The 12,060-nt window shown below is 55.5% G+C and overlaps 1 protein-coding gene across 1 annotated transcript in view; it reads left to right on the forward strand.

Moving 5' to 3' along the window:
* Positions 1–1,309: 1,309 nt before the first annotated feature.
* The window catches only part of RASSF5 (Ras association domain family member 5), a 65,281-nt gene continuing 54,530 nt past the window's right edge, over positions 1,310–12,060 (forward strand). Inside the window, exon 1 of the mRNA XM_073884515.1 lies at positions 1,310–1,778. Within this exon, the coding sequence (XP_073740616.1) occupies positions 1,325–1,778 (454 nt within the window). The 5' untranslated portion in view covers positions 1,310–1,324. The remainder of the gene's footprint in view (positions 1,779–12,060) is intronic.

Below are 12,060 nucleotides of genomic sequence, written 5' to 3' on the forward strand. Positions count from 1 at the left end.
TTAAATCAACCAAACCGAACCCCAAGTTTTAAGAGGACACTGATCACCGTGTCAGAGTGGTGGATCGCAAAACATTTACCTGTCTTCCCACTCCCAGACCAATTTACAGGCAAAACCAAAAACAAAACAAAACAAAAACCTAGAGAGGCTGGAGAGGGCCCCGGGCGGGTCATGCAGCTGGCCTGTTCAAAGATCCAGCAGTCCCGTTGCCCGCCCACGAGAGACGACCGGGATAGGCTACGTAATTTGTGGGACCTAGTGTAAAGAGAAAATGCCGGACGCTCTGTTCAAAAATTATTAAGACTTTCAAGACGGTGAAGTCAGAGCATTCAACGGGAAGGGACCAGAGGAGGTTATGAAGCCGGCTCTGGCGCTAGCAGGAGGGAGTTCGTCTTCGGGTCCCACAAGTGAGCTGTCCATCCCTAATACAGAGGAGGGCTTTCGGGGCTGGTGTTTGCACAGTAGTTCCTGGAGCAGCAGTGGGGAGAGGAGCGTTTGTTTTAAGATAAGCTCTCCCAAGCCCTGGGGCGAGGGAACGGTCTCACGATCCCCCAGGGCCCCCGACCATACAACCCCAGTCTTCCGGGAAAGGAATATCCTACCAGGCAGGCCTGCCCAGAGAGGGGAAATCCAGCAAGAGTGAAAGTCGCAGGCGGACAGCCTAGCCCGCCGCGGAGGCGGCTTCCCGCGGTCAGCCTCGGAAGCGTCCCCGGCCGCGCGTGCCTCGGCGTCACGGGACTCGGCGCTGCTACCGGAGCCGGAGCGCCGGCGGGGCCTGCCCGACCCACGCGCGGCCGGCTGGCCAGGGGGCGTCGGCGGCATCGGGGGGGGGGGCACGGCCCACACCCTCCCGTGGGCAGGAGAAGCGGGAGGGTGGCGCGCGGACACCCGGCCCGGGGACCTCTCCGAAGACCCATCCCCAGCTAGTTCCTAAGCCCTTCTCTGCCGCCTGCTCCCTCACCTGGGCGTGTTGGGGTGCGGGGGGGAGAGGGGGGCTGGTGTTGGGGGAAGTGATGGGAGAGGGAAGGAGGCAGGGCTGAAGGCAAGACGGTCCCGACAGCAACCCCTCTTCATCGGCCCCAGTCGGCCGGTCCGCTTCCCGCAGGCGCCCCGAAACCCGCGCTCGCTCCCGCGCCCCCCCCCCCGCCGCTCGGCCGGCCGGTGGTTCCCCGGGGCGCCCTTCCTGCCTCGCGCCAGTCTCCCCGCCCCCGCCCCGCCCTGCAAGCTGCGGTCCCTTTAAAGGCGCGCTCGTGTGGGGCCGCCCTTCTCTCGAGGCTGACTCGGGAGCCGCGCCGCCGCCGCCAGCTGCCGTCGCTCGCCAGGCATGGCCATGGCGTCCCCGGCCATCGGGCAGCGTCCCTACCGGCTGCTCTTGGACCCAGAACCGCCGCGCTACCTGCAGAGCCTGAGCGGCCCCGAGCCGCCACCGCCCCCCGGCCGCTCCTCGCGCCGCTGCGCCCCTGCGCCCCTCTCCACTGCGCGCGGGGCGCCCGAGGGGCGCGGCGCCCGGAGGGCGGCCGGGGGGGACCCGGAGCCCCAACCTCGGGCCTCGCGACCCGCCCGCCCTCTCCGGCCTGGTCTGCAGCAGAGACTGCGGCGGCGGCCTGGAGCGCCCCGGCCCCGGGACGTGCGGAGCATCTTCGAGCAGCCGCAGGATCCCCGCGTCCCGGTGGAGCGAGGCGAGGGGCACAGCTTCGCCGACCTGGCGCTGCGGAGCGGCCGGGGCTGGTGTGACCTGTGCGGACGAGAGGTGCTGCGGCAGGCGCTGCGCTGCGCTAGTGAGTGTGAGGGCAGGGGAGGGGAGGGGCGCGCGGGAAGCCCACAGTCCGCCGGGGGGGGGGGGGGGGGGGGCGGCGGGGGGGGGGGCTGGCGCAGGGGACGGTCATTGCCCTTCTCCACTTCAACCAAGGGAGACACTCCCGGGAGACTGCTTCTTAGTCCCCTAGCGGGTAGGCTTTAGTGACTGCCTACCGCCCAGGTATGGTGATGCTGTGTTTGACAAACACCTCTTTCCCTGACAGGTGCGTACCCGGCCCCTCCACACACACACACACACACGCAGTCACTCACTCAGGTTGGGGATGGTGACCACGGCGGCAAGGCCATTCCGTTGTCTCCCACGCACCCTCTTGCTTTTGTTGTAGCTTCTTGACAGTGGGTTGTGAGACCGGTATTGATGTGGCCATTTGACCCGTGCTTATTATGGCCTGTTTGTCGCCTGTGGCACAGGCCCATGGTACATGCCCCCCTGTGGTACGCCTCTCCTTTAGGGCACACTGTTGGGACAGGAAAGAGACCTGGTTAGGCTTTGGATGGAAGCAGGCTGTAGGCGGAAGTGAGCCTGAGGTCACCCTGGATCTGTGCCCCCCCACCTTGCCTTTCACCTCTGGCCCCTCAAACCTTTGGACTCTGCTCTAATGTTTGGCAGTGTCCTGTCTCCCCTCCTCCCCCTCCTCCCCTTCCATCTCTGCCTCCTCCCTCTCCTCCCCCCTCCTTCTCCTCTTCCTCCTAGGTTACTGCACCAGTTCATCAGGCTCTAAAATTCCCCAACTCCCTGTCCAGCAGCAGCTACTGCCCATCAGGAAAAGCCTACCTTGCCCGTCTCCGCAGTTCCCAGCAGCTGGCTTCGGGGAAGGAAAGCTCACCTTCTAAGCCAGAGTCAAGTGGAAAGGAAGGATTGGAGGGGAAAGCAGATGTTGCTCCCTCCGCCACCAGAACTCACAGTTCAGGTGCTAATACAAAAGGAAAGAGCGAACTTTCTAGAGGTGTGTGTTGCGGGTGGAGGGGCTGCCGTCACTTGGTAAATGCTCTTGACCTTACAGCCCAATCACATGTAGCTTGCCCCTGGATGTCTTGGCCACGATTGCCCTCTCAAGGGTCCTAGGGTACGTGACTGTCTCCACCAATTCTATAAACACACACACAGGCAGTGTTCTCACTGTCATGGATCTAGTTGTGCTAGAATCCTGAGAAATCCACTTCATTGGAATTCTAGTCTGTAGTAAGACATTTGGGGGATGTCTGAATCCCAGAGATGGGAGCAGGGCCGGAGTCAGGGGACTAATGAGTGGCGCCTCTGTCGTTATTACTATTTAACTACTTGTGGACCTGTGGCTGGATGGGAAGAGTTGAGAAATGTTTTGATGTGCAAATGAGCCACAGGCAGGTGAAGACACAGCTGGCCAAACTCACGGAGCATCTTTAAGTTGAAGATCTAATTCCGTGGTGGGCTTGGTTTGTTTTATCTTTGTTTTGAAAAGCAAGGTTCAAAAATATGACCTTAAAAAGGCAGTAGCAGGCAGCAATTAAGAGAACAGACTGACACCACAAGACCTGAGTTCGAATCCTTACTCTGCCACTTAATCTCTGTGTCGTTCTGGGCCTCTCTGTTGCCCATCTGCTTCCTTGTTTTAAAAAAAGTGGGGATAATAACATTACCTACTTCATTGTGTTAATTAAATGAATTAATATATGTAAAGTGCTTAACACAGTGCCTGGCAAAAGGCATTATGAACGTTTAATGCAATATGAATGTTATTGTTATCCCCTCCCATCCAACAGCTGTAACAATTTGTCTGGGCTCATGACGCCTCTGAGGATCACCTTTCCAAGCAGTGAGTACAGTTCTTGAACCCTGCCTGGCTGAACTAAGCGGGGAAGCAAGTGCCATGAGCGTCCCAGGATGTGCGGGTATTACTTGTCCTCCAGAAACACCACTCCTGCCCGCTGTGGTTGAGAAGCATCCTCACTGAATGCCAGTAGCTTGGAGAGCACCAAAACATTGATGCCTTGTCTTTATATCACTTGCCCCCAACAAAGTGCCAGGCTCAGAGCAGCCTCAGTAAGTAGCATTTGATGAAGGTGGTGGCTTGTTTTTCCTCTTCAATCTCTCTGCTCTTGGAAACAAGCAGAAGGGCATATGAATGACATAGGTCAGGGCAGGAGCCTGACGATGGGTGGCAGCCATGTTGGCAAGCTGCACTCTTAATAAGGGAAACTTTTAGAAAGCTGTCTTCCCACGGTCTGCCTGCCTGTTTAGTGAAAACCCCTCTAACTTAGCCTTACCCCTACTTCCAGGTCTGTAACAGACTCTGGTTAATGCTGGATTTGCCCACAGAGGGGTTCAGAGTTAATACTAATCTCCAGGATTAAAGAAATCGTGTTTATTAGATAGAGAAAGATATCCAGTGGGGTTTGGGGGAAGAGAGAGGCAGAGAGACAGAAGCAAAAAGAGAGAGATGCAGAGAGACCGAGAGACACACAGATTATGTGAACGCTTGTGTGCTCTGGGGTGGGGGCAATGGCAGTGGCGAGAACCCGCTTCCAGCATTCCAGAAGGGCAAGGCCAACAGCAGACACCCTGTGAACGTCACCGGCGGCCCTTTGGCTTTGGTATCAGGAAATGTCTTTTACAGGTCATGGACCGTTTCTTCTGTAGAAGGCACCTGGATTGATCTTTTACCTTTCATCTCGTTTTGTGGATATGTAAGCCATGCTGGACTAGAGAAAGTCTGGAAAATGGGGAAACCCGAAGTCCAACTCCACATTCAAGGAGGGATGCTTGGACATAGCTTACATGATGCTAGTGAGTGCCTGGAGCCTTCTCTGGACGCATCATTGTTCAGAACTATGAAGTGTTATGTGATTGGAATTATAGGGTTGAAAGGGGAGCCCTGGGGCTCCTTATCCTATCCCCCATTTGAGAGATGTTTACCTATGATGTGAAGAGAAGGTGCTTGCCATGAGACCTCAGGGACAGGGGACTTTCTGGCGTGAGTGAGACTGATGTCCCACAGGGCCCCTTGTCCAGCCTTCCCGGCTCTGTCTTGTCACTTCATTAATGGCTGGGCTCAACCCACCTCTCTGTAAAGACTGGAACCACCCATGTGACAGCCACTGGATCCTGTGGAGTCATCTCTTGTGGTGACTTCTCTGTAGAAGAGGTTACTGCGACACTGAGTTGCCCTGCTGCAGACCCTAGAACTCTTGGGCACTTGGAAAGCATTTTATTTGTCCAGTACACCCAGCAGCGCTGAAGTGTGCGTGTGGCTTGAAGTCTTTTCGTGGACTCAGGCCCCTGTTTGGCTGCGGAGGTTAGGGAAAGGGACGTTGAGTTGTTAAAGAGAGTGGAACCCCCCACCTCCAATTCCTCCCGCCCCGGGCTCTAATTGGGATCTTCTCCTAGGAAAAGTCCTAGTGGAGTAAGTGAGTGAGTGAGTGAGCGTGTGTGTGTGTGTGTGTGTGTGTGTGTGTGTGTGTGTGTGTGTTTAGGGACAGAGAACAGATCTGGAATGCTTTGAGGAAGGCCTTCTGAGGTCCCTAAGCTGTGTCTTGTTTCCTCTCCTCTTGGCTTCCTGTCTTCTGGAAGGATGAAAGTGAAAGCATTAAATGTGGGCTTAATTGTCCCCCCTCTTCATCAGAGCATGAAATTTTCTGATTATGGAGGGAAGGGGGCTTGAATCCCAGGTATAGTCAAAAATGATTAATGCCACTTGTCTGCCAGCCTAATTAGACTTGGTAATGAACGTGTGTTTGCCTGCTGATCCTGCGGAGTTATTAGGTGGAAGTGAATTGACATCTCCCCTCAGCGCTGAGGCTTTGGTCTGGGATCCTCTCTCTTCCCCCCAAGTTTATCGGCCACTCAGCCTGGGCCAAGCCTGGCAGGTCGGCCCTGAGTGACAGGGAATAGACAGTCCCCTGCCTGGCCCCCAGGACCCTGCCTGGCTGGTGAAGTGGCTCCTGCCACAGGAACTGGCTCTTGGGGATGAAGAGTGTGTGAGGAGAGGGACCCGAGGCTCAGGCCGGGCCCAGCTCACCTCTGGACACAGGAAGACCAGTGGTAGTGCCTTTTCCCTGAAAAGCCCAAAGGATTTTCATGCTGGCTTCCACATTCATCCTTGGAATGGCTTCCTGAGGTCAGAACGGAGGGATGCTGCTGCCAAGGTCTTACGTGGGCAAGGAGGCACCGGCCGTCCCCCTGGCTAGGGCCAGGACAAGGTTAGAACCTCTCAGGTGGGGCAGAACTGGCTGGCCTCAAAGGCCTTGGGGCCATCTCAGGCTGTCGGGTCATTTCCCTCCTTCAGGCCCTGCCCAGCATTTCTGGGTCCGAAGCCACGCCCGCATAGGCTTTTCCGAGGAGCCCTCTCTGGCTCCCAGCCCATTCCTCGGTTTCCCCACAGAAGGAGCTGCTAGCCATTCTTGCTCTGCCCAGGGTACTATTAAGGCTGGTGAGGAAGCTGTAAATACGCCTCCGGCCTTATCAGAGGCCCTTCCTGTTCGCATTCCTCAGATGACAAGGTGAATATTCTTGGGCAGGTGAATATTTGTGGGTGCGCAGAGCATGCAGCTGCGCCAGCCCGAGCCTCCCTCAGCAGCCAGTCTTCCCTCTTGCTCACAGATCTGCTTTGCTGGTGGCTGGATGCTATCTGCCCCCCAGGCCACCCACCGGCCCCGGCTGGGTTCTGGCTCTGCCTGGGTTGGGGCGGGCCGGCGGCACTGACATGGGGAAGGCCAGCCTGGACTGGGGAGATGGCTGGGCATTTAGTCATTTGTGGTTTTGTTCCAAGAGATTTGACAAGCTTCTCTCTGCATGTTCAGGGCAGAATCTTAGGGTTGGGAGGGGAGCTGAGCCAGCTCTTCAACTTTGGGGAAAGAACAAGGAGGCCAAGGTGATGATGTCAGGCAGGGCAGTGGGCTCTCTTCCCTGGGGGCTCTGGTTTAAGTGGAATCCCATCAGTGCTGGGGACTAGCCATGGGGAGCCCCGCCCTGAGGTTAAGACTATCTGGACTCAGACCTGGGGAGGTGATGTTTGGGTGCTCTCTGAAGTACCCCACACACCATGCTGAGGAGACTTGGGCAGAGCCCGTGCACCCCAAGAGTTCTCCGTGGTGTGGTCTTTGGCCAGAGTGGCTGACAAGTTCAGGTGGGGCCTGTTCTAGCCTGCCTGTGGTTCCTGGCATAGAGAAAGTTCTTGAGAGATGCACCCACAGAAAAAGCAGTGACGTTGAGTTCTTATTTTGCCCCTTTGGGACAGGAAGGAAGAAGAACAGCAGGGATCCCTCCCCCGCAAGGTAGCTGTGTGTGGCCTGCGCCGCGGGGGGGGGGGGGGGCCCGCCCCCACGGAGAATATCCAGTCCTGACTGAGGGGTCTGGCGCCCCCTGGTTTCTGTAGAACATCTCTGCTTTTCTTCAGGATTTTCCTACCCACACCTACCACCTTGGCTCCACTGAAGGCATCAGGGGGAAAAGTTTGAGCTCACATGGTGCTGAGGGTTTGTAAGAAGGTGCTGTTGGAGTCCAGTGTGTTCATTACTGCGTGTCACTAGGAGGCAGGGAGCAGGGCCTGTCACTCACTTGTGACCACAGTGTGGCTGGCTCATGTTTACTCTGCCGTCGAGGGCCTGCACCCCACCTTCTGCTCCCCCTCCCTGTTTCTTGAACAAACATTTCCAGGGCAGGGCAGATCTTACCCAGATGTCTGCAGTGGCTATTGGCCACGGTTCCTAGAGAATGAAAACTTGTCTTATGTGGACCTTTAAGAAATCACACCCAAAAGTCAGGCCTAAAAGGAGAGTGATGTTCTTTGCCTATGTTTTGTTTTGTTTTTTTTAAGATTTTTTGTTTATTTATTTTTGAGAGAGAGAGAGAGAGAGCATGTGAGCAGGGGGAGGGGTAGAGGGAGAAGAGGGAGAAGCAGACTCCCCACTGAGCAGGGACCCTGATGCAGGACTCGATCCCAGGACCCTAGGATCATGACCTGAGTCAAAGGCAGAGGCTTAACCCACTGAGCCATCCAGGCGCCCTGTTTTTGTTTGTTTTTTCAATCCTTTTGTGGGTTTTTTTCCCCCCTTTCATTGACTTGTTAATCCTTTCATGTTTTGTGTCTACTGGATGCTGGCTCTGGGAAAGAATCATCATCGTGTTTGTTATAGATACAAATTGGTGTCCTATGAGCCTGCTAGACGGACAAGGAGAGTTGAGAATGACAGGAACTGTGGGAGCAGAGGTGGCCAGGCCCCATCTGAAGCCTTTTCTTGTGCACTGGCTTGTGAGGTAGGCAGGGGCTGGTGGGATCATGGCCCTCTCACAGGGGAGAAAGCACAGCATTCAGGGAGGCAAAGGACTGCTCTAAGATGACCCAGATCGGAAGGAGCAAAACCAGCACCAGAACCCAACACAGTATTTTGCCTTAGAAGCTAATGTCATTTGAACATGCAAGTTCATTGAGTCTCCTCCTTTGTCTGCCCGCCCCCTGCGTCTGCCAAAGAATGCTGAAATGTCCATAAAAAGAGGTACAGAAGAAAAAAAGAGGGTGAGCCAAGGGGTGGGTGAGCCATGTGCCAGCTAGACAGTCAGCCAGTGCCTGGATAATTGAGAATTGGCTGCACTTAAGCCCGTTTCCAGTATGTGGTTTCTAAATAGATTTTCAGCATGTGTAAATCATGAGATCTTTAAACAAAAGGTGAAGTTTTTCTACATCCCAAGATAAAAGAAAAAAGAGTCTCTTGTGGCCCTGCCTCACCCCCACTGGTGTTTGGAGTATATAGGGGGTTGGCATGGAAATACAGGTAGGAGGTCTTTTCCTGTTCCATGCCTCCTTGCCGTGACCCAGGGTCAGCGTTGATGACCCAGGGCTAACCAGGAACCACAGCAAAATTAGGTTGAGTGTCAGAAGGGACAGCTAGGGTGAAGAAGGGCTGGTTAGGGGCTTTAATATAAACCGAGGTTTGCCTCACGGACCTCTGGCTCTATCTCAGGCAGTGGTGTGGCCACATGGGGACCAGCAAATCTGGGGAACAACCCCCAACTCTTACCCCATCTTTGACTCTCTGTTTCTCCAGGTCAGTCTTACATTTGGGTATCATTGCTTGCTTTCTTTGCTGACTTGGAGGAAGCTGTTTTTTCCATTCAAGCTGAATGGATGCTGGAGGTTTTGTGGTTTCTGTTGAAACAATTGTGTCCTTTCTGCCAGGGAGGAAAGGATTTAAAAGAAAACAAAACCCTTCAGAGATCCCTTACTATCCAAGGGAACAACAGATCACAGCTGTAACTTGATTTGTGAGAGAAAGGGTTGAACATATGGTACGTAAATGTCTATTCGGGTGACGAATATTTTCAAAAGCAATCTGGAGTTACCTTTATATGAATGGGGTATTTCAAGGTAAGAATATACTGTAGCCCCGGCACTTGAGGTAGGGAAGGTTGTTTCTTCCAATTGTTCTGGGCCTTGGCTGGACTCCCTCCCCAGCAGGCAGGTCATCTGGTGGGTGCTCAGACGTTGGGGGCTACAAGAGGTCCTTGCATGCATTCCCCATGCCCCTAGATAGTGCTCCCCCTAAACCATCACTACAGTTTTCTATCTATCCAGTTTTCAAAGGGTCAGGAGGGAAGATTCTAGAGCCTCCCAAAGCTCCTCCTCCAGTGTCTGCCAGTTCTCTCCTGCGGCTTCTCCGGTGGCTTAACCCCTCAAAGAACAGCTCTATGATGAGGAGAAAGGAGAAGTGAAATCAGTAAATCCTCGAGCCCAAAGGGGGACATTCAGGAGGGCTTTTCCCCCATTACCTGTGACTCCTACTAGAAGCCCTCTAGCATGTGTGTTTCCTTCCCTGAGAGCTGGGATGGGAATGCCACCCCGTCCGGGGCTCACCCCGGTGGGAGTTCTAGAACCCCTGGGGATCTCCCAACCCTTGCTTGATGGCTCCAAGTGTCGTTTTAGGACCTGGATTCACTTGTGCCCAGCCTCTTCGGTGCAGAAGTTACTGGATAAACTAGAGGCCATGGGCAGCCCAGTCTCCCTGAGGAAGAACAAGGGAGAAAGAACCAATGTCCGGGCCTGAGGAAGGGTGTGATTTTTAGGGCATTTCTGTCTTAAATGAAGGACTGGCATACGATGCACTTTTATTGTCGAGCTTACGAACAAGTTTTTATTGTTACTGCACCAAGTACAGAGGCCCTCAACAGCGAGGGTGATCTAACAGGGGGACCCTCTACACAGATTTCCTAGGAGGAAGGCAGATGATGGGGGCCCAGTTTGGAGGAACCGAGTGCAGCAGCTTAGGTTTGTTCTACCAACAGTTTCTTCTCTAACTGGGCTCGAGGACATGGCCTCTAGCTAGGATGCCGCTCAGCATTCTCTGTGCCCCGGGGACAAACGACAGCACAGGGGAGCAGTTACAGGAGGAATAGCAGGGCTCACGTCTGAGCCCACGGGTGTGGACTTCTGGACCTGACACCAGGGGACCGGAGCACGATGCGTAAATGCATCTTCATTTCTGCACACACCCGAGTCCTCTGCAGTGCAGGATGAGTGTCCCTCCTTCGTCTGCAACTGGCCTCCACTGGCAGTTGGCAGATGAGTTCTGGAATCTCTGGGCAGCCCTGGGAGCCGGCATCCCTCCCCAGCGACTTTCCTGGAAGGCTTTACTGCCAGTCCAGTGCCAGTTGCCCATCTTGGCCTGGGGGACAGGGCTTCTAGGAACTTCCTCACTAAGGACTTGGTGGCTTCTGGGAGTCAGTGTTGAGGGGATGCCCTGTGAGCACCGTTGTGGGGCTAGAGAACATTTCTGTCCTATTTATGAGAGACTCTCTTCTTTCCTTCTTTTCTCTTTCTTTCTCCTTTTGCTGCTCACCTCTCTCTGCTCACTGCCTCCTTACGGGCCCAGTTGGCTGAAAGCCGACGCTCATCCCCCGCCCCTGGGCTTAGTGTGGGAGGATGTGAATTAGCCCTGTCCTCCCGCAGGAGCCTATATAGCTGGTAAAGCATTATTAATCTGCCATCCCCAAAGAAATCCATTAACGAGCTCCTGGGTCGGGCACACAGTGTGAGATAACCGGTCACTTCTGCTGTCTGTTGAAACTTTGGAGACATTGATTTTCAGGCTCACAAGCACTACTGAGCAGTGAAGCTTGGGGCAGGCTCTTTCCTGCAGCCTGTTTGGTGGGGGCATTTTTATCTTATCAAGCTAAAAGCCCCAGGAATAGAAAGTTTTCCACTGGGGGAGGTGGAGGGAAAGGACCTCAGCTGGGAAGGAGAAGGCATTGTGCAGACTGCGCTGGTGCCCGGGCCCCACGTCCCAGGTGCCGGTGACTTCCTTTGGGAAGAGGAGCTGGCTGGGCTGATTGGAGCAAAGCGCCAGTCACAGGAGGCCCTGGGGTCCTCCCGGGGCCAGTGAGTCTCCACTCATCACTCCATCCCTGCTGGCTGGCCTAGAGGGAAGCCATTGATCTCCTGCAGCGGGATGACCGAGGGCCAGGATGAGAAGGCGGCTCCTGCCTGCTTCAGAACAGTCATGGCGAGGCTCCAGCGGCTTTTCCGCAGGCTCCCCAAGAGCCGTTCGGGATCAGAGAGGCTCCAGGCCCTGCAGAGGTTCTGCCATGAGGCCCAGCTGGCTCGCGGTAGGTCCAAGTGCTCTAGCTAGGGGCCTTCAGGGGGTTCTTGGGTTCCGAGGCCTTGGCCCAGTGGCCTTCCCTGTAGGGAAGGGAGTGCAGGAGCCTAATGGCAGCCTGGTATTTGCTGCTGAGCTCAGCGGCCCTCCAGGGGCCAAAGCTCAGGTGCTGACACCCTGCCAGCTTTAGGTGGAACAGCAGATCCGAAAGCACATGCGCAGAGGCCCAGGCTGCCTGTGGGTGTGAACAGCTTTTCCTTGATTGAGAATGAGGGCTAAGCAGTCATCCTAATCTGGGCCCCTGAGCTGGGGGGAAGATGGGCACTTGGATGACACCGTTTTCCACTCTCCCATGCTGGAGCTCTGAGGGGTGTGAGACCTTGTCACAGTGTGGAGTCGGCCTCCCAAGGACCCATGGGCAGTGGCATTTCCTAGGCAGGGGTTTCTCGCCTGCATGGTTAGGGGAGGTGCCTGCAGGGCCCCAGCATGCAGGCTTTGCAGGGCTGGGGACTACTAGCCGGGACACGGGACAGGAACCCAGCCTCAGGCCGCGACTGGACCACGGTTTCTTGCCCTGAGCACTAATTAGCAGGAGAACAGTCCTTGCGGGGGGGGGGGGGGGGGGACCAGGGGGCGTGGGGGGGGGGAGGAGGGGAAAGAAGGGGGACGCAACGC

Source organism: Callorhinus ursinus, unplaced genomic scaffold (assembly GCF_003265705.2).
Source record: "Callorhinus ursinus isolate GAN/ISIS: 27379988/994484 unplaced genomic scaffold, GSC_fseal_2.0 scaffold57, whole genome shotgun sequence".
In the NCBI taxonomy this organism is placed as follows: domain Eukaryota; kingdom Metazoa; phylum Chordata; class Mammalia; order Carnivora; family Otariidae; genus Callorhinus; species Callorhinus ursinus.